The sequence below is a fragment of the Talpa occidentalis genome, unplaced genomic scaffold (genome assembly GCF_014898055.3).
Source record: "Talpa occidentalis isolate TD23 unplaced genomic scaffold, MPIMG_talOcc4v2.1 talOcc4.6, whole genome shotgun sequence".
Lineage (NCBI taxonomy): Eukaryota > Metazoa > Chordata > Mammalia > Eulipotyphla > Talpidae > Talpa > Talpa occidentalis.
The window spans coordinates 56,541,614-56,565,416 of NW_023604972.1; the positions used below are offsets into that span (position 1 = coordinate 56,541,614).

The 23,803-nt window shown below is 36.5% G+C and overlaps 1 protein-coding gene across 1 annotated transcript in view; it reads left to right on the forward strand.

Annotated features, from left to right (window-relative positions):
- Positions 1 to 23,803, forward strand: part of MMRN1 (multimerin 1) — a 62,384-nt gene that overhangs the window by 27,091 nt on the left and 11,490 nt on the right. Inside the window, exons 4-6 of the mRNA XM_054688186.1 lie at positions 5,204 to 5,320; positions 6,774 to 6,947; positions 11,760 to 13,745. Of these exons, the coding sequence (XP_054544161.1) occupies positions 5,204 to 5,320; positions 6,774 to 6,947; positions 11,760 to 13,745 (2,277 nt within the window). The remainder of the gene's footprint in view (positions 1 to 5,203; positions 5,321 to 6,773; positions 6,948 to 11,759; positions 13,746 to 23,803) is intronic.

The window sequence follows — 23,803 nt, forward strand, 5'->3', positions numbered from 1 at the left end:
TACATTTGCTTTCAAAGCATTTTTTAAATTTTTAATTCCATTAAAGTTGATTTACATTTTTATATTTGTTTCAAGTGTTACAGGTTCAGACCTCTACAATTGTATGTTTTCACATCTTACCCGCCACCAAAGCACTGAACAGTTTTGCAGTCAGATATCAACACTTTATTATTTCTTTGGTTTTGTCTGACATTTTATTTGATTCTTTGTATTCCATATACAAGCGAAATCACACTGTACTTGTCTTTCTCCTTCTGATTATTTTCCTTAGCATTATCCTCTCCAATTTCATCCATGTAGTTGCAAATGGCAAGAGTTCGTATTTTTTAATTGATGAGTAGTATTCCAGTGTGAGCATGCACGTCCTTGTGTGTGTGTGTATGTGTGTGTGTGTGTGTCTGTCTGTCACATTTTTCTGATCCACTCCTCTGTCCTTGGACACTTAGATTATTTCCATAACTTGCCTATTGTAAAGAGGGATGCGGTGACATTGGAGGGCATATACCCCTTCAATTTTTTTTTCATTATCTAGGTTGATACCTAGGAGTTGAATTGTTGGATCATATGGTAGAACTTAATTTTAATGATTTGAGAAATCTCCATGATGTTTCCATAGGAGCTAGACCAGTCTACATTCCCAATAACACTGTACAAGTATTCCACTTTCTCCACCACTCCTTGCCAACACTTGTTGTTTCAGATCTTTTTTGATACGGAGCAATTCTCACAGATGTGAGATGATAGCTCATTGTGGTTTTAATTTACATTTCCCTGAAGATAAGTGATGATATATATTTTTTCATGTGCCTTTGGCCATCTATATGTTTTCTTTGGAGAAATGTCTTATTTAGCTCTTCTGCTAACTTTTTGATTGGGTTAATTGTTTTCTTTTTGTTGAATTGCATGCATTCTTTATATATTTTGGATATAAGCTCTTTGTCATATATATGATATATACATATCAAATCACTCTTTCTAAAACTTTAACAAAATTTGGGGATTCATTTTTCTTAATTTATATAAATTGTATCTACCTGAGAATCACCAAGAAGCAAGAAAATGAAAGACTTCCATTTAATACAGGCATATCTTCTTATTATTTTTATTGCTGTTGTTGTTCTGTACTTCCTTCAGTTTCTCTCTGAACATTTTATTTCCTTGTTATAGATTTAATATTTTTATCTTCTCTTAGGTTTTTCTTTTTAAACTGCTTATTTCTCTAGCATGTTACTTCTTTCCTATCCCATTATTTAAGTTATTTATTTTATCAAAGTAATGTTGGCTTACACACAGTATAGGTTTTAGGAATATAAGTTTACACCACTTCAAATGTGTGTTATCACACCATGCCAAACACCATAATCTTCACTAGGTTCCAAAGGCCCCCGCCACACACTGGCTATCTCTGGTAGTCTCAGTTCTGCAGTCAGATTTCTAGGGTTTATTTTATTGTATTTGTCTGTTCTTTTCATTTACATTTTTATATTATAGATATGAGTGAAATAAACTGTCATTTGTGTTTATCTCTTTTCATATGAAACTTTAAAATTTTGTTAATTTTTTTAATTTACTGAGGTAACATTGATTTATACCACTGTATGTTTCAGGTGTGTAAGCACACACCTCTATAATTGAATATTATCAAACCACCCACAACATTAATCTTTCACTTCCCTTTGTTCCCACTTCCACCTCATACTCTGTTCTAGTAAATTCAGTTCTGCAGTCAGATGTCAAGGATTTTTTTTTTTAATTTTGTCTGTTATTTACAATTGGGCATAAATATCTGTTCTATTATCAGAATGTTACCCTAGGAAGCTATTTAATTTCTTTTTCACTGTATTATCTTTTATTGAGGTAATATTGGTTAATATTGGTCCTGATATAGCAAATGACAAAAATTAACCATTTTTTAAATATCTGAGTATTATTCCATTGTGTGTATATACCACATCTTTATTCATTCATCTGTCCTTGACATTGCAACTATTATCATAATCTGACTGTTGTAAATAGTACTGCAGTGAACGTAGGAGTGCCTATACACCTTTAAATTAATGTTTTTGCATTCTTCCAGTAGATACCTAGGAGTAGAATTTATGAATAACATGGTAGATCTGTTTTTAAAATTTTGAGAAACCTTCATACTGTTTTCCATGAAGTTTGGACTAGTCTTCATTTCTAGTCTTCATTTCCATCAAGTGCAAGATAATTTCTTTCACTCTACATCCTCACCAACATTTGTAGTTTCCGGGATTTTTTTTTTCATATGGATATATGATTATATTTTATTGTGGTTTTGATTTGCATAAGTTATGGGGAGCCTCTGTATGCCTTCTGTGGAGAAGCATCTATTAACACTTCTGCTGTGCATTTACAGTACTGTAACAACTGCTACCTCAGTAAATATAATTCAAAAATAAAAAAAATTAAATGTTTTCTTTCTTTTCTCAGTGTTTTTAATAATTATAAATTCCTGAGTTATATTTATCAAAAGCTGCACTGAGAATAGTTAGCAATGTACTAATGAGTAGGGTAAAGTAAGAAACAATGATTTGGAAACTATAGTAACTACATAAATTATACATGATAATAAACTGATGATTCTGCTAAAACACTCAAAGTTTCATAAAGTGTACGTGGTGTATGACACACATGCACCACATAGGTGTACATGGGACAAAAAGCTGCTCTTAATGTTTGCGATTTTTCAAGTGCTTCTGACTTCCATTCATGATGAGAAGGTATTGTTATAAAGAAATCATTTTTAAAAAACATAATATGGGCCTCCCCAGTGGCTTAGTGGGTTGAGCGCTGTGCTGTGAAGCTGTCCGCAGCCTCTGCAGTGCTGGTTCAATTCCCGGCCTTCCGGGGAGAAACCCACATGGTGTGGCAGACCTCTCCTGCCTCACCCGCTGCTCCCCTCAGCAGTGTCTTTGGTCTGTCTGTCTGTTCTGCTCCCCGCTCTGTCTCTGGTGAATCATCTCACCCTCCCATGCCTCTGATCTGTACCCCAATTCTTGTATAAATAAAAATAAATCTTAAAAAAAAAACATAATACATGTGTAAGAGTTAATGATAGAAAAGAACATCTGAATATAACCCTGTATGTCATAAAACAAGTCTTCTTTCTTACTATACATATGCATAACATCCTAACAAAGTGCTGCCTGCCAAGTTAATGCATGACTTTGCATGTTCCAACTCTTCGTTTCCCAAATAATCTACTTGAAAAGCTAAGATTAAGAAAAAAAATTTTCATCCTGTTAAACCGACCTGATGCTTTTGCTGTAATCCTTCCATCTCTGTGTCCTGAATACTTTCCTGCCTATGAGACATTCAGGGAAGGCAGGAAATGGTAAATTGTAAAGGAAGATTTATCTTGACTCTTTATTCCAGTGTTTCTCAACTGTAGAATGCATTGGAATCACCTGGGAAATTGTTAAAACATAGATCATAGCCCCACTCCAGAGTTTCTTCAATTATCAGGTCCGTGCAGGAGCCTAGACATTGTACCTTAAAATTTCCCAGGTGAGGGCCTCCCGGTGGTGCAGCGAGTTGCGTGCAGCACTGTGAAGCTGTCCATCAGCCTCTGCAGCGCAGGTTTGATTCCTGGCTGGCCAGGGACATACCCACATGGTGCGGCAGACCTCTGCTGCTCCTCTGAACTGTGTTTTTGGTGTTCTGCTTCCCGCTCTGTCTCTGATGAATGCTCTCACCCTCCCGTGCCTCTGGCCTGTACCCCAGCTCTTGTATAAATAAATAAATCTTAAAAAAAAAGTTCCCAGGTGATACTGATACTGCTGATAGAGAAAGCCCTGTTTGAGAACCATTTCTTCACTCTCTAGTTAGCCTGGTGAGTAGAGTTAGATTCTAGTTGCCAGATAAAGTTTTTAATACATCATATAAGGAGGAACCTTGATAAAATTTTGCATCATTTAATGATATATTTGTACAAATTATTTTGAATTTAGACTATAAGAAACTTATAGTTTGGGTTTAGCAAAAGAAAAATAACACTTTGCACTACCTACTGCAGTGCTCAAATAAGCACAATTTTCCCCAAGCTGCAGATAGTTTTCTTCCACTAAATAAAGCAAAAATTACACACATCATTCTGTAATGCAATGGAGAAAAAAAATATCAAAATAAGAACCTTGGACTTGAATAGAAATTCATTAATTTGGCTCAATTCCCTGAAGAAAAGAAATGCAAAATTCAATCTAACAATGGACACTGACTCAAATCAGTGCCAAATGTATTTTCTATGAAGTAGAGATACTTTAGTATTATTGTCACAGCCACGTTGCCTTGGGGAGCATAATTAACAGGTGCTAAAGGTACAGTTTCATTGGTACATGATTTCACTTGGGAAGAAACTCAGCAAAACCCCCAACACTTATTTTCTCGTGTTAGATACACAGACTTCAAAGAATAAATTTGTACATTATAAGTCTGCAAATGACAGGCATATATTACTTGATGTATTCAATATATTTTAATACATCTTCCCTCTAAGTTGTTTTCCCCAATGAAAAATTGTATTGGTATTTAAAATACTACTTGTCTTAGAAAATGGGAAGTGATTTTTGGCAGAGTACATTTATTTTGTGAGAATTTTCTTTTTTTATATTTCACTGATTTCACAGGTTGACTCCTAGAGAGCTGTTCTGTAATAGTACAATTTACTTATATTCAGTTTGAGTATATATCTTAAAAATCTGGGAACTCATTTAAATGGCACTATTGCTTAACCAGATACTCTTTCAGCAAGAAGCCTGGAGTTCTCCCTTATTTAAAAACAGACACCAGTTGGAAATCGCATTGTTAAACAATCAGCCTTTATGGCAATCCACTTTTTAAACTGCTGTAGCTTCTAATACAGCTGATTTTAAAGTGCCCTCAATTATGCAGGCAGTTTAAATCCACTCGTTTACATAGTTCCTCCAAACTACCATCCATTTTTGCCTGAAAAGAAACCTGAATAATTTTATTTTTTCCAAGCAGAATTAGCGTCCTCCACTCCGACACCAGCGTGGGAGCACATTGCCCTCCAGATGGGGGTGGAGCCGCTTACTCTGCAATCATCGCAAACCATCATGCTTCAGTACCCAGAGAAATGGATGTCAGTCACATCATTGCCCAGCACTGGAAAAAATGAGTCAGTTGCAACGTTTAACTCTCTCTTTTTGCTTCTGTTTAGCACAAGATCAGCATCCCTTGATACACAGCAACCAGGCGGAGAGTCAAGATGCCGCTGGCAGAGGGGCAGCCCAGCAGAAGCAGCAGCAACAGCAGCAAGAAGACTGTGGTGACCCAGGTCACAGATGATAATTACCATCATCCTTAACACAATTATTCTCAGCTCTATTTATGACAACTTCCAAACAAGAAATCACTGCTCTGTCAAATGTTTCATGGTGCAAATGAACATGGTGACATATTGGAGCTGCATGTTGGGAGAATCTGGGTGAATTGTGTGTAGGTTCTCAGTCGAAAGGAGCTTGTACAGTTAGTAAAGAAGAGCAAAAGTGCTCTCCTACCAGGTTGCAGGGAAATCATAGGTTTCCAAAATAAAATCAAACTTTTATTGTCCAAAGAGTACAATCATGGAAAAATGTTGACATGGAAGGAATGACTTATTTTCAAGGGAGCTAAAAAAGACTGTTCTGTTGGCTGACCTGAGTTCAGTAAGGGATGCTGATCACTGACTCAGGCAAAGAATTGTAACTAAGACTCCACAAGAATTGCATATTGAACCTAATGTCACATGTCACTTATTTTCTAATTTTTATAATCATAAATATGATTTCTTTTAATCTTAAATTTATCTCTTATAAACAAAAGGGTGGTTATTGCTAAAAAAATCTCACTTTGTTTAGCATATATCTAGTCATTCGAAAAAAAGCATCAAGTTGAGAAATGTGACTTTAAGGAATCTCTTTAAAAATGTAGGTGAACATATCTTAGAAAATGCAATTATTTTAAGGGATTGGAAATCAGTGTCTTCATAAATTATCATAAAACCCTCCTTGAATTATTAGCATGCACAGGTAAAAGTATGGAAACTATCATTGGTATAGAAAGTATTACAAGCTAAATTCTTATTCTCTCTATCTCTCATGAAAGTATATCTCAGGAGGTTGCCGGAAGGGAGGAAGACAGGGAGCACATGGGGGAGGGGCCCAAAGGACCATGGTGGAGGATTATGGGTGCCTTGGTGGTGGGTATAGTGTGGTAACATACATCTGACAAGATGTTTACCTATACTTCCAAGTCACATAAAGTATTATAAAACCAGATTACATCAATATATTCTCAGAGTATAGATATAACTACAGGCATATATAATTACATATATTTATACATATAGTTGTACATATATAAATATGTATATAGTTATACATATTTAATGCTGGAGCATTAGATTCAAAAGCAGGTTATCCATTAGCTCTGTAACCTTAAAAAATCATTTTGGTTTTCTGACCTTCAGATGACTATTGATTATAACAATAACACTTTGAGGTTAAAACACAAAAGGCTGAATTTTGGGGGAAAAGATCAGCCATTTGGGAAACCTATGATATTATAGTATTTTCCACCCAAATGTTCACCCCTAAATAGTGTAGAATTCAAGCTGTCATTTGCTTCGTGAGTAGTCTGTATTTTCAAATATATAGTATAAATATGGTTTATCTTTAAATCTATTGTTGAATTGAGTGGTTCTAAATAGATATTTTTTAAATGTTTTCAATTTTCTCTTCCACATGCAGCAGTGACACAAAAAATTACTGACCAGATGAGCCACCAGGCGATAAAATTGACTCTTCTGCAGAAGAAGATTGACAATATTTCTTTGGCTGTGAATGATGTAAGGAACACATACTCCTCCTTAGAGGAAAAAATCAATGAAGATAAAGGCAGGGAATTTCAATCTTTTCTAAAAGGTAAAAGTACAATAAATTTTTCATTCAGTTAAGACACAAGGCAAATGACTCATTTATCTTTTTGCACTTTATTCTGGGATCACTGCTTTACAAAAGTGGCATAAAGGTGAAGAGATATTTTTTAAGTATCTTTTAATTATTTAATTTATGAAAGAATTTGAAACATCTAAATATTTGTGACTATACAGTCACATATTTAACTAATATTTCAACTGATTTATTGATGTTAGTTACCTCCTAACTTGTTACTTCTTTATAAAGTGAGCTATACTTAATGTAGCTCCATTGTGGATTCCAGTTCAAGAATAAAATGAGGTTAAGAGATGATTATCTTGGCAGTTAGATTCTTGGTTAGTCTCAATAATATTGATGGAGATACTGAAGTTAAATATAAAGTGCACAATTATCACAGAAATTATCTAGCTCAAAGAGTATAATCAATAAAACATATCCTGTATTACCTCAAATCAAAGAAATAAAAATTTCTTTGTAAATGTGAATCAGTCTTGCCTAAATTTCATTCTCTTAAAACAGTAAAGTTTCTTCCAAAGATTTTCCAGGATAGTCCTTTTTTGCTGAATTGAAGTTGTCAGAATTCATTTATTTGTAGTTGTGGGACAGAAGTCACATTTTCTTGGTGTCTATAAACTAGGACTTGGCAGTTGACCTTCTTCTACCACATAGGAGTCCTCATGGCTTCTGATACACCCCCCCACTTCTGACTTCCTATTTTAAAGACTTGTCATTGCTTTGAGATTTTGGATCATCCCCTTATATTTAATCATATCTGCCAAGTCCTTTTCACCATGCGAGGTAACATACTCATAGGTTCAGAGAATTAGGGGGATGTGAATATCTTGTGGAGGGGCAGCATCCTACTACATCCACAGAGACTTACATATAGTCAGTATTTGCAACAGTAATGCCATGCATAGGATACAAAGAGACCATGTGATAGTTTCAATAAATCCAGTCTAAGAATCCCAGGGAAAATTCTAGAAGAAAAACATCACAGATGATAAGTGAGGATCAGAAGTAGTTAATCAGACAAAGCAGTTTCCATATCATCACCAGTACAGCAGCAACCATGTTTTTTTTTTAAACTTGTAAATAATTGGTGTTATTAAGCTACTGAAAAGACCTTTTCCTAATACAGCATGTCCCCTGTGACCAAAACTCACTGATGGAAAGCATGAGAGAAGAACATATTCTCCCTGAAATGATAGCTTGAGAAAGTAGTCAAATAGAAACTGTGTTTAATTGACTATCACCACTGTAGTGGGTTTGTTTAGTAAAATTTGATCATGACCTAGAAAGAATTAGGACTGTCCGCTGCTTTTTCTGAACCTATTAATAAACTTTCTGGTATGAACATAGGGAAATACATGCATTCATAGCAAAACAGCTACAAAATTCCCTCTCTAATAGAAGGCATTGTGTAATGAGCACAATCAATTAAGAGCATCAGAGGTCTTGCTGCTTTTTTTTTTTATTGTTGGTTACATTATTATTTTTTAAAGATTTATTTATGTATGTATACAAGAGCTGGGGTACAGGCCAGAGGTATGGGGGTGAGGATTCACCAGAGACAGAGTAGGGGAACAGAACAGGCAGAGTGACTGAAATACACTGCTGAGGGGAGCAGGGGTCGAGTCAGGAGAGGTCTGCTGTGCCATGTGGGTAGCTCCCTGGCCGGGGATCGAACTCGTGCTGCAGTGGCTGCAGACAGCTTCATAGGTTGCATCTTAACCCTTTGTACCACCTGGGAGGCCCAGGTCTTGCTGTTAATGAATGTTTTTACACACAAGGAAAACTAGCCTCATCCCCAGGTGCCTTGTAAAACACAGCCTTTTCTCCTGCTCCTTCTACATCCAGAAAGAAAGAGAAATACAAAAGGAAAAAAAAAAAAAGAAACAACACATTAAGAATCATCTGACACCATAGAAAGGAAATACAAGAATCATAGGCGAAAACTGCCTTGTCTGACAGTAGCCATATTAACTATTAAAAATCAAATTCCCCAACTTTTGCAGAGGTTTTGAAATATTACAAGTAGATCATACATTGAAAATCACAGAAGAGACATGCTTATATAAAATATACCTGTTAAGACATCAAATACAATATCACCTTTTCCAGAAAGCAGAAACAAATGAGCCACATGAAACAGAATCAAATGGAGTAAAAATGATGGCCTGCTCAGATATTAATATAAAACACTTTGATGTGTTTTTGAAAAATCAGGTTTTTACATAGATGTTTCTTTAATAATAAGTTGTAGAAATATTCTCTGATAAACTGCTGATCTTGAAGTTAGTTTCTAATTTAATAATCTGCTTGAGTATTTCAGACACTGCTGTGAAAAATCACAAAAGTCCTTTACAAAAGTCCTTTACCCAATGTATTTTTCTATTATTGCTTTAAAGCATTTCAAATGAAGTAACTCCTAAATTTCATTTTAATTATTTAATTTTTCCTAATTTCCTTCATCAAGATTTTGTACTGATATTTATCTGTCTGAGGAGACATTTATTTCTTTATTTTATCTGATGGAAAGCTTTTGAGGATAGAATAAGCTTACCTGGAAGTTTTTTTCTTGGAGTATTTTGAATATGTCAGTACACTCTCTTTTTTATTGTAGTGTTTCTTCAGAGAAATCTGAAGTTAGCTGAATTGGGGCTCCTTAATAGATTATCTTATTGTTTCTTCCTTATCAGCTTCATTCATTTTCCCTAGTCTTGAACTCTTGGAAGTTTTTCTATTATATGTCTTGTTTTAGGTTTCCTGTTGTTCAAGTAGCTTGGTGGTGTTTTAGTTTTCTATAAACCTATGTTTATATATTTGCATTTATTTCCACTAGGTTAGAAATGTATTTTTTTTTCCTTTTACGTTATTTAGCAATATTGGTGTTTAGGCTGTAGGATTTCCACGAAAATATTTATCTGTGTAAACAACATTTACAACTTTGTCTTTGTACCAGATAAACCAGTATCAGGATACTCAAGCAATACATCATTCTTGTTGCTATAACTGCTATTTCACAATAATTTTTATATATGTTTTTCATACATTTTAAATACTTTTAACAAAACTTTCTTACAAAATTGAGACATATAAAGAATGCATATTTTTGTTTTATAACCCTTCATCTTAAATAGGCTAAATAATAACCATAAATCATTTAGCTACACCCCATTGGCAGACTTTCCTAGATAAAATTCTTTGTACTATGTTGATATATTTTACATTATATGCATTGGCTACATTTTGGACATAAATGGACATATATAATTTATAAGTACTTCAGAACTATGTATTATAAATTTTTTTATTTTTATATGTGACAGGTTTCATATTTTTAAATATTCTGTTTTCTATTCTATATAGTTCTGAATAATCTATAACCTTTTCCCATTTCTAATGCTTAATTAGAATTGTCCACAATTATGATTCATAAGCAATCCATGTTTTGTACTTCTGGAGATATTAGTATTGACAATTCTCTTTTTGTTAAGAAGTTATGTCAGAGGACCTCCCTAGTGGCCCAGGGGTAAAAATCTCAGTGCTATCAAGCAATCACCAGCCCCTGAGGCATGAGTTCGATCCCTGGCCAGGTATCTAACACACATAGTACAGCAGACCTTTCCTGTCTTGCCCGCTGCTCCCTCAGCAGTGTGTTTCAGTAGATCTGCCTGTTCTGCTCCCCACTCTGTGTCTGGTGAATCCTCTCACACACACCCCACACACTGACCTGCACCCCACTTCTTGTATGCATAAATAAATAAAAATAAACCTTTTAAAAAAGAAGTTATATCATATTATGATAATCAAAGTTATATCATATTCTGATTATCATATCATATATGATAATCAAGTTATATCATATTATGATAATCAAAGTATATTGAATACCTGTTTCTATATGAGGTTTACTTTGTTTTGTGATTCCCCAAACCTCCCATCATTATCAAACTATTATTGCTGTGAGCTATTGTTGAATCTTTTGACTTATACTCATGTTGTTGAGAATCCTATTAAATTACTCCTCTGTAGTCAAGTTTTTTTTTTTATAAGTCCATAACAGAAACTCTGAAACCTAATTACGAGAACCTAATAACAGTAATGAGCTAACTAACACCAGATATTATTTCTCAAGATAGAAAGCCCAGGGCCTCCCTGATGGCCTAAGGGTTAAGTCTCAGCACTATCACAGCTACAGCCTGAGTTCGATGCCCAGTCAGGGAGCTAACCCACATATGGCACAGAAGGTCTCTCCTGTCTTACCTGCTGCTCCCCTAGCAATGTATTTCAGTAAATTGTCTGCTCTGATACCCACTCTATCTCTGGTGAATCCTCTCACCCCCTCCCTTACCCCATACCCCATTTCTTCTATGCAAAAATAAATTTTAAAAAATGATAGAAAGCCCAAGCCATTCATTTTAGTACAAGACTAAGACTGGACCTATAGTTAGACATACAAAAGTCTTTACCTAAAGTCTGTTGTAGTTATTCCTGTCTTTATTTCCAGAGAACTTTCATTTTGTGGTTTTAAAACATGTTCCACACCAAAATTGAGTCTTCCCCTTAGATTTATGAATTAGGAAGCAAATAGCCTTCCACAATCTATGATAATTTTTGAAATTCTTTAGTAAGTATAATGAAGAAATATTTTTATGATTTATGTTATTAGTGTTTAAAAAGATAAAAAATTGAATATAAACACTAAAAAGATAAAAAAAATTGAATATAGAGCTATGTAAATCATCATTAATATCGTGTATAATTTTTAATGCTTATTATTTCTTTCTCTAGGTCTGAAATCCAAAAGCATTACTGATTTGGTAAAGGACATTGTAGTGGAACAATTTAAAGTTTTTCAAAATGACATGCAAGAGACTGTAGCACAGCTCTTCAAGACTGTGTCACGTCTATCAGAGGACCTTGAGAACACCAGACAAGTAATTAAACAAGTTAATGAATCTGTGGTTTCAATAGCAGCCCAGCAAAAATCTACTTCAATGCAAAATATTAGACCCACTTTGACTGACATTATAGATCTAAAAAATCAAATTGTGAATCTAAGGCAAGAAATGACTTTTACATGTGAGAAGCCTATTAAAGAACTAGAAGCAAAGCAGACTCATCTATCAGGTGCTCTAGCACAGGAACACTCAAGAAGCATTCTATATTACGAATCCCTCAACAGGACGCTTTCTAAAATGAAGGAAGTACATGAGAAGATTTTATCAACAGAACAAGTATCAGACCATGGGATTGTTCCAGCTCCTGAATCAGTTAGCAATAATGTCACTGAGTACCTGTCTACTCTACAGGAGAATGTAAAGAAGCAGGCTTTGATGCTGCTGCAAGTATTTGATGATTTACACATCCAAGACAGCAAGATTAACAATCTTTCTATTGCTTTGGAGATGGAAAAAGCATATGTCAGGGGTGAATGTGAAGACATGCTATCCAAATGCAGAAAAGACTTTAAATTTCAAATTAAAGACACAGAAGAGAATTTGCAAATTTTAAACCAAACTTTGGCTGAGTTTCTCTTTCCAATGGACAATAAGATGGACAAAATGAGTGAGCAACTTAATGATATAACTTATGATATGGAGATACTTCAACCCTTGCTTGAGCAAGGAGCATCAATTAGAAACACCTTGACTTCTGAACAACTGAAGGAAGAAGTAGCTACAAAGAAAAAGGTGGAGACTCTAACTAGTGCTGTGAATAATCTAAATTTTCTTATCAAAGAACTTACAAAAAGACACAATTTACTTAAAAATGAAGTACAGAGTCGTGCTGACATCTTAGATAGACGTATCAATGAATATGCCGTTGAAATGGAAGATGGCCTAAATAAGACAATGACAATTATAAATAATGCCATTGATTTCATTCAAGATAACTACATACTAAAAGAGACATTAAGCACAATAATGTATAATCCCATGGTCCATCAGAAATGCACCCAAAATATGGAAACAATTTTGACATTTATTTCTCAGTTCCAGCGTTTGAATGATTCTATTCAAATTTTAGTCAATGACAATCAGAGATATAACTTTGTTTTGCAAGTTGCCAAGGCCCTTGCAAACATTTCTAAAGATGAGAAACTAAGTCAGTCCAACTTTCTAAAGATTTATCAAGCATTCAATGAAACCACTTCCCAAGTGATGCAACACCAGCTAAACATGAGTTATTTGGAGGAAAAACTACTTTCAGCCACAAAAACTTCAAAAGATTTTGAAACTCGGTTGCAAGACATTGAATCCAAAATGACCAAGACACTCTTACCTTATTATGTTTCACTGAAAAAAGGAAGTGTGGCTACAAATGAGAGAGATCAGGCTCTTCAACTGCAAGTATTAAATTCCAGATTCAAGGCACTGGAAGCAAAATCCATCCATCTTTCAATTAACTTCTCTTTGTTTAACAAAACTCTCCATGAAGCTTTAGCAGTGTGTCATAATGCTTCTGCTAGAATATTAGACCTTAATGCTACCATACCTAAGTGGATAAAAGACACCCAACCAGATATTGAACTTCTTCAGAAAGGTCTGACAGAATTTGTGGAATCAGCAATTGAAATAAAAACTCAAGTTGTCCTGTCTAATTTAACTTCATATATAAATCGGTCATTGTCTAGTAGTCCTGCAAATGTCAAGTCTCAAAAACAAGTAAAACAGTTGCTGAAGAAACCTAATTCTCTTAAAAAACCAACAGAGTTTCTTACCACCATCCAAATAGGTCGGACCCAAAGAAACACAGAAAATGTTTTATTTCCTGGTAAGTTATTGCTAAAGTATATTTTTTTAATCTCTTTTTATTTCAATGATATTTAGTAGATTTGTACAGGTTAACAAGACCATAAAATAAAAGATGCTTGCTAGAACTTTGATATACAGTCAAATATTGAGAAATCACTAATAGATTATTTTAATCTAATTTTATTGTATGAAATTAGACATCAGTGCAAACAACTTCTTATAAATGTCTGCTATATGATTGTTAGCATTTTTCTGACAATCAAATATGAAACAATCAAATTTGCCACTATAGAACATTTTTCTTTGCTTTGGATATTAATATTCTATTAAACAAATAGCTCCTTTATGCAAAAGACAAGACTGTGTTTTATACCTCTTAGCATTACCTTGCAAAATGTTCAGTATACAATATGAACACAGTAAATATATGTTGAATAGCTATCTAACTGAATGGATGCAGAAATTAAATTGGGGTAGAATACACAAGGGCTAAATGTCTTAGTTTATCCAAGTGGCAATAAAACACATTGACAGACACAAACATGGACTAGGTAGCTTGTGAAAAACAGAAATTTATTTTGGCATGTTTCTAGATACTTAATGTCTAAGATCAAGTAGCTACATGGTTATATTCTGGTGTGACTATAACCCCTCTTCCTCATTCATAACCAGCAACTACTCTGTGTCCTCTCATGTAGAAAGGGTGAAGGATTTCTCTGGGGAATCCTTTTTTTTTTTTTTTAAAGAAAACTAATTCCATTCATGATTACTCAAATTTCATAATAGAAACACTTCCCAAAGTCTTTCCCTCCTATACACATTCAGATTAGACATGATTTTGTAATGGATGGATTTTGAAAATTGGCAGCGTGTTTGGATGTGGTAAGATATGTATCTCAGAAGTGTGACTCTAGCACAAGTGTGTAGTATGGCTGCAGAGAATTAAGTTAGAGGTACCAATTCAGATGTTACTGAGTGGATATGGTCAAGAGCAGTGTGAGCCAGGGATAAGAAAGAGGTAACTGACAGAGACAGATGTGAGAAATGCTGTGAAAGTTAAATTAGAAACAGAAGGATGGTGAGGAAAGGAATGACCCGAGGCACCACAAATGATGGTTCTGGCCCCTGTTGTTTAGTACATGTCTGTGTAGCCTGCAAAGGTTTGCTTCTCGGGTCTCAGTTTCTTCCTTTTGGGTGTTAAGTTTGTGACAAATATTTTGCAGAGCTCACTAATATAAATATGTTGCAGACTGCATACTGTAGGGAAAAGAAAAATATGGCTGTTTGTGAACAGCCTGAATGGTGCCATTAGGGAAAGGGAGAAACTTAGAATATTCTGAGGTTTTGCATTTGGGAAACGAGAGGGATTAACAGATATAAACATGAGTAGGAGCATAAACTAGGAGGAAAGAAGAACTCAGTGTGGTACTGTAAACTACTTAATAGTCCCTCTGTATGAAAGAAGTATTTTATGAGTTTGTTTGGCGTGAGTAATATGAAATGATCATTTCACAATGGAAAGAATAGCTGATCATTACTAAGAGAAATAGTAGTATTGCTTTCATGTGAATCTGTTGTTAAATTATATGCCCATTGGATAAATACCGTAATTTTTAATTCCAAAAGTGTGATCATTATCCTGTCATTATGAGTCCTCTTATTTTATCTCTGAATGTTTTCATAATGTTGAAGATTACAGAAAAAAGGGAAGTTAAATTGTTTTTTGATAATTTGCTATATTTATTTGTTACTACCTCCAAATTAATCTGATCCAGGAACACTAATCTTGCCCAGTGAGATTAAAGAACAAACCATCTCCAGGAGGAAGGTAGTTTTTTAATATGAGGTATTCTTATAATGATTTTAGGAAAATAAAATCATTCTACTTTTAAAATCAATCCATTCTACTTCAATCCTCAGTCTCCCTGTGGACACAGAAAATGAGTTTCAGTTAACTTCCACAGAATATGTGATCACACTGCAGGCAAACCATACAATTTTTTTCTTAAACCAAAAAAAAAAAATACCTGTCTATACATAACTAAGTGTAATTAACTACCTCAAATTAATTGAGACAAAATGTTTAATAAGATGAAAAACTTACAAATTTTGTGGTAAAAAGAATGCATGTTAGAAACATAAAATTGTATTAAGATATTTACACAGCAGCTGTTTCCATATTAGGCTTATGAGCTCATTATTAGCTCAGTTCTAACTTTTTTCAATGAAAACTTATAAAATTGTCTCTGTTCCTTTACTTACCGTACACGGAAAATTTTTATAGACCTATCTACCCAAATTAAAAATTAATTGAAAGGTTTTTTTTTTAATCTCAGCAAGGATAACCAATAATAATGTCTGGGCAATAAGGATATATTGGCTTATGTTCGTGTGTGGAGTGTATATTCACTTTATGCAGGACCAGCATAAAAATGTGTGAGCTCCTCTAAGCAGGTGCATAGATATGAAGCTCATTAAGCCAGTGCTGCTGCTTCTATGCAGGAGAGAACTGCTGGCCTTTCCTGGATGGCTGAACAGTGAAGTCTGTGCAGGTGACAAAAACAATGGGTTGAAGCTAAGTTCTCTGTAAGAATAAACCAATTAAAAATTAAAATATTTCAGTTGGCGAGGGGGGGGGGCGGAGCAACATGGCGGCGAGGAGAAGCTGCGAGTAAGATCTCCCATTAAAAAAAGTTAATAGGGAGGAAAAGCGGCAGGTCCCAGTGAGAACTGGGACACGGAAGATAAACGGGTGACGCCAGCGAACTGCCCGAAGAAGAAAGTGGCCATAAAAGAGGACTAGAAGGGAGGGAAGCGCAGAACCCTGCTCCCCTCCCCCGCCCACAGAGGCGGCACTCTCCGACCGGCAGAGAGGAGGAAACAACAAACCAAAACGACCCACAAGAACAAACGACGCAGCAAGCGGGACTGGGAGTGGAAAGGAACTATTGCAGCCACCACACCCCGTGAACGGGAGCTGTGGAGAACCCCGCAGGATCCGCAGCAGAGGTGAGCGAACGGCTCCGGGCGCCATTGAAGAGAGACCCCGCCCCCGGGGAGGAGACCAGCACCAGCACACAGCCCCAGGCCGCCCAGTAAGCTTGTGCGGAAAGGCGGCGCGCTGGAAAAACAGGCGCGGATCGCGGTCAGGATTGCGCGGAACAGCGGCGCGCTGGAAAACCAAGGGCGGATCGGAATCGGGATCGCGCGCGGAAAAGCAGTGCAGTTGAAAAGCAAACGCGGATCCAGACCGCAACTGCCCAGGTCCCTGCGCCTGCGACCTAGGCTCGAGGGGAGACGCGTGGAGGCCCTCACTGAGTGAGCAGGCCCAGGCGCCCAGGCACGGGAGCGGGATTCAAAAGGCGCCATTCCCGCGCCACTGAACTGGGCTACAGCCTGAGTCCTGGAACTGAGGGCTTTGGAACTGACACCCGGGGCACGAAACTAGGGGCGTGGGTTCCCCACGACGGTGGGGCACAAGGCAGACACAGCACCCCAAAGCCGTTGAGGTTTACCCTACCATTCCCGCTCTATTCCCTGTCCCACGGGGTGGAAAATCAGCTCCCCAAGGGCTCCAGGAGAGATCTCTGGCGCCACCTAGCGACTTGAAGCCAGCAGAGGCACCTAGAGGAGCCAGTGGCCAGCTGGGGAGTTAGCCCACGCCGGGCCCCTTCCGACCAGTAGTCTGAGCCCACAGGGGGAGCGAGCACCCACAGCCGGGGCAGACCAGGCGCGCAGAAGAGTGTGCCTGAGGCCGGACGCGCAGGGAGTGTGTCCACATCACCATCTTAGAACAGGGACATTTCTTCAGTAAAGACTACCTGCAGAAGGCTTCCTCAGGAGCCAGAGGTGAGCGGGGGAAGTTCGCCCACGCCAGACCCCCTCTGGCCTGCAGTCCAAGCCCAGAGGGGGAGCAGGAACCCACCGCCGGGGCAGACCAGGCGCACAGGGGAGTGTGTCCCCACATCGGCATTTTAGAACAGGGACCTTTCTCCAGTAAAGACTGCTTGAAGCTGACAGATGACTCCTGGAGGAACCAGAGGAGAGCAGAGAAGCTCACCCAAGATGCCGGCCAGTCCCAACTACACAGTGTCCCAACGCATACGGCAAATTAGAAAACAGACAATAGGGAGGAGAAGAACCACACGCAACCTAGCAACTCCCCAGGGAAAAAGCACACCACAAAAAGAAAAGCAGCCCCCAGATTGCAACGACAGTAACTTGGAAGAACTTCTGAGCCTTCCAGAAAGAGAATTTAAAATTGCCGTGATTAAAAAACTGACAGAAGTCATAAAGGAAAACAATGATAAGGGAAAAATAATCAACGATCAGAAGAATGCAATTGAGTCCCTAGAGAGGGAAAACAATGGTCAGAAGAAAGAAATTGAGTCCCTAAAGAGGGAAGTAAAAGAAATGCAGGAGATCAAAGAATTAATGGAAGAACTAAAGAATTCTGGGAAAAGCAATGAAAGCAGAATAGATGAAATGGAAGAACGAATAAGTAATCTTGAAGACACAGAAATAAAAAGAACCAAAACAGAAAAGGAAAGAGAAGTACGAAGGAAAAAGAACGAAGAAAGACTTCGGGAATTATCTGACTCCATGAGGAAAGGAAATATAAGAGTTATAGGAATACCAGAAGGAGAGGAGAGAGATGTAGGAACAGAGAAAATATTCAAAGAGATAATTGAAGAGAACTTCCCAAATGTGAAGAAGGAGCTGAAAATTGATATACAAGAAGCAAGAAGAACACCAAACTTCCACGACGAAAGGAAAAATACAGCAAGACACATAATAGTAAAGCTCCCAAGAATCCAGGACAAGGAAAAAATAATGAAGCTGGCAAGAGGGAAGAAACAGATAACATTCAAAGGAAAGCCAATCAGGCTGACATCAGACTTTCCGAAGAAACACTACGGGCAAGGAGAGAATGGAGGGACATAGTCAACAGACTCCAAGAAAACAGATGCCAACCAAGAATTCTCTATCCCGCAAAGTTCTCCTTTCTCTTTGAAGAAAGAATATGGACCTTCCCAGACAAACAGAAACTCCGGAATTTCATTGCAACTAAACCACCACTCCAAAAAATAATACAAGGAGTCCTAAAGCCAGAACCTCAGAGGGACGAATAACAATGAAAGAAGGCCAAAAAAAAAGTTATTAAAAGAATAAATAAATAAAATCAAAGGAAAGACAAACACAATGGCAAATACAGATGCTAACATATCAATATTAACTAAATGTAAATGGACTAAACTCTTCAATAAAAGACACAGAGTTGCAGCCTGGATTAAGAAACAAAACCCAACCTTTTGCTGTCTCCAGGAAACACATTTAGCTACAAAAGATAAAAATAGGCTCAAAGTTAAAGGATGGAAAACAATCCTACAAGCAAATGGACCAAAAAAGAAAGCAGGAACAGCTATACTTATATCAGATAAAACAGATTTCAAACTCAAAAAGATAAAAAGAGACCCCAATGGTCACTACATTATGATCAAGGGGACAATACTTCAAGAAGAAATAACACTCATTAACATATACTCACCAAACGAAGGAGCACCAAAATATATCAGACAACTGTTATCCTCTCTGAAAACAGACATCAGAGAAAACACATACGTAGTGGGAGACTTCAACACACCACTATCAACAATGGATAGATCAACAAGACAAAAAATAAGTAAAGAAACCAAAGCTCTAAATAAGGACCTAGAGCAATTGGGCTTAACAGACATCTATAGAACACTAAACCCCAAAAAAACGGAGTACACATTTTTCTCAAGCGCACACGGATCATTCTCCAGGATCGATCACATACTGGGGCACAAGACAAACATCAACAGATACACCAAGATTGAAATCATATCAACCATCTTTTCTGACCATGAAGGCATCAAACTAGAAATAAACCATAAAAAGAAGGCAAGGAACTTTCCTACCTCATGGAGATTAAAAACCACACTACTGGAAGACCACTGGACTAATGAGGAGATCAAAGAAGAAATTAAAAAATTCTTTGAATTGAACAACAAGGAGGACACCAATATCCTAAATGTATGGGATGCAGCAAAAGCAGTAATAAGAGGAAAATATATAGCAATAGAAGCTCACATCAAGAAACAAGAAAGAACTCAAAGAAACAACCTAATCTCGAAGCTCAAAGATCTAGAAAAAGAACAACAAAAAAACCCAAACCAGTAGAAGAAGAAATAATAAAAAAAAGCAGAAATAAATGAAATTGAAACTAAAAAACAATCCAAAAGATCAATGAAACCAAGAGCTGGTTCTTTGAAAAAATCAATAAAATAGACAAACCCCTAGCCAGGCTCACAAAGGAAAAAAGGGAGAAAGCACAAATAAACAGGATCATCAATGAAAGAGGAGAAATCACAACGGACACAGCAGAAATCAAAAGAATAATCAGTAACTACTATGAACAGTTATATGGAAACAAGTTTAACAATCTAGAGGAGATGGACAAATTCCTACAACTCTACAATCACCCAAAGCTAGATAAAGAAGAAATAGAACACCTAAACAGACCAATTACAAGCAGCGAAATTGAAATGGTAATCAAAAACCTCCCCAAAAACAAAAGCCCGGGACCTGATGGATTTACAAATGAATTCTACCAAACATTCAGAGACGAATTAGTGCCTATCCTTCACAAACTCTTCCAAAAAATTGAGAAGGAAGGGACAATACCAAACGTTCTATGAAGCCAACATTACACTAATACCAAAACCAAAAAGGACAACACAAAAAGGAAAACTACAGGCCAATCTCCCTAATGAACACTGATGCAAAAATCCTCAATAAAATTTTAGCTATCAGAATCCACAAATGCATCCATAAGATAATTCACCCACGACCAAGTAGGATTCATTCCAGGGACACAAGGATGGTTTAACATCCGAAAATCAATCAACGTTATCCAACACATCAACAAAAAGAAATATAAAAACCATATGATAATATCAATAGATGCTGAGAAAGCTTTCGACAAAGTGCAACACCCATTCATGATAAAAGCCCTTGAAATTCTTGGGATACAAGGAACATACCTCAACATCATAAAGGCCATCTATGACAAGCCAACAGCCAGTATCATTCTCAATGGTGAAAAGCTGAAAGCAATTCCATTAAGATCTGGAACAAGACAAGGATGTCCACTCTCACCACTGCTTTTCAATATAATACTGGAAGTCCTAGCCAGAGCATTAAGACAAGAGAAAGACATGCAAGGAATCCAAATAGGAAAAGAAGAAGTCAAACTATCACTATTTGCAGATGATATGATAATATACATAGAGAACCCCAAAAAGTCCACAGAAAAACTAATTCAACTCATCAATCAGTTCAGTAAAGTGGCAGGATACAAAATCAACACGCAAAAGTCAGTAGCCTTCCTATACACAAACAATAAATCTGAAGAAGAAGAAATCAAAAAAACCATCCTTTTTTTATTGAAACAAAAAATCAAATATTTGGGAATAAATCTAACAAAGAGGTAAAGGACCTATACAAAGAAAACTATAAAACACTGTTAAAAGAAGAAGAAGACACAAAGAAATGGAAAGACATCCCCTGCTCATGGATTGGAAGAATAAACATTATTAAAATGGCCATCCTTCCAAAAGCAATATACAGATTCAATGCTATTCCAATCAAAATTTCAATGTCATTCTTCAAAGAAATAGAACAATTATTGATGAAATTCATATGGAATCACAAAAAACCCCGAATAGCCAAAGCTCTCCTAAAAAAAAAAAAAGGGAATGGAGGCATCACACTCCCAGACTTCAAACTATACTACAAAGCCATAATCATCAAAACTGCATGGTATTGGAACAAGAACAGACATACAGACCAATGGAATAGAATAGAAAATCCAGAAATAAACCCACAGATTTATGGTCAACTAATCTTTGACAAAGGAGCAAAGACTATGCATTGGAGCAAAGAAAGTTTGTTCAATAAATGGTGCTGGGAAAACTGGGTCGCTACATGCAAAAGAATGAAGCTTGACCACTACCTCACACCATACACAAAAATCAACTCAAAATGGATTAAAGAACTAGACATAAGACCTGAACCATAAAATATATAGAAGGAAATATAGGCGAAACACTACGTGATTTGCACATCAAAGACATCTTTACAGACACATCACCCAAAGCAGTGATAGTGAAGGCGAAGATAAACAGCTGGGACTACATCAAATTAAAGAGCTTCTGCACAGCAAAAGAGACAATAACAAAAACAAAGAGAAACCCCACCAACTGGGAGAACATTTTTGCACCCAACACTAATGATAAAGGACTGATCACAAAAATCTGCAAAGAGCTGATGAGACTTAACAACAACAAAGAAAAGAATCCAGTCAAAAAATGGGCAGAAGAGCTAAAAAGAAACTTCTCTGAAGAGGAAATGCAAATGGCCAACAGGCATATGAAAAAATGTTCAACATCACTTGTCATCAGGGAAATGCAAATCAAAACTACCATGAGATACCATCTTACACCAGTGAGAATGGCACATATTAAAAAAACTAGCAACAACAAATTGGCGAGGGTGTGGAGAAAAAGGAACTCTTCTGCACTGTTGGTGGGAGTGCAAACTGGTCCAACCACTATGGAGAGCTGTGTGGAGATTTCTGGACCTACTAAACATAGAGCTTCCATATGATCCAGCAATTCCACTCCTAGGAATTTACCCAAAGGACACAGAAACATCAATTCCAAGAGCACCTGCACCCCTATGTTTATAGCAGCATTGTTTACAATAGCTAAGCTTTGGAAACAACCCAAATGCCCAAAAGTAGATGACTGGATCAAGAAGATGTGGTACATATATACCATGGAATATTACTCAGCATTCAAAAAAGATAAACACATGCAATTTGCAGCAACATGGATGGCACTGGAAGGGATCATGCTCAGCGAAATAAGCCAAAAAGAAAAAGAAAAATACCGGATGGTCTCACTCATAGCAGGAATCTAGAAAACTTAAATAAGGGAACAGGAAAACGAATAACTATAAGAAAGTGAAAATCAAAATCAACAAAAAACTACGAACCAGAGACACTTTTAGGGGGCGGGGGTGGGAGGGGAGGGATTGGGGTCAGAATGGGGGGGCTGCAATTGTATGGGGATTATAAAAATAAAATTTATTATTAAAAAAAAATTAAATTAAAAATAAAATAAAATAAAATAAAATTAGAGGTGCTGATCTAAAAAAAAAAAAAATATTTCAGTTGGCAATGTTGTATCCCAGGGATGGAACACACTGGCACACTGGCTGTTTCCTTTGACCTTAACCATTATATTAGAAATACCATATGGCCATACTGCTTCTACTCGTAACTAACCCCAGATGATGATTTATCATTACCTTTTAAAAAAATGTTACTGAAATACCATTATAATAAAGCATTACATAAATTTCAGGTGCATCATTATAAATCAATGTCTCTAAATACTATATTATTAATATTAATGCATGTTATAGCATTTTTCATGTGTCAAATAAGCACAGTTGGTACAAAGAAAGACCTTATAAAGCTTTAAAATTTTAATTCTGATTTTAATAACTAATAACTTACTTTGAAGTCTAATAAAAGTAATACTATAATAATATGATAATAGGTACTAAATAATATACAGTAACCCCTGCACTGTACAAATTATACCATAAACATTGCTATTACTTCATTTAAAAATACTTCTGAGTTAGTTATCATATCTCTTATTTTGAAAATGAGGAAACTAGCTCTGAAATAAAGGATCTTGCCTAAGATCATGCAGTAGTCAGTGATAGCATCTCAGGCCTAGTCTGTGGCAGGCAGGTATTGGGTCTCAATCCCTGTACTCAGAAAAAGTAGAGAATGCAGTATGTCTATCCCATAGTCTGGTCATATCCATATCCCATGATGCCAGAGTTGATATTCCAGGGAGTTTTCTTTCTTGAGGATCCAAACATTGTCATTTGTGTCAGCAATGTCCAGAAGCGGGTACAGGTGCTTCTTTTCAGTTTGTCTGTTATGCGGTGTGAGCAGTGAGCAGTTGTCATGGC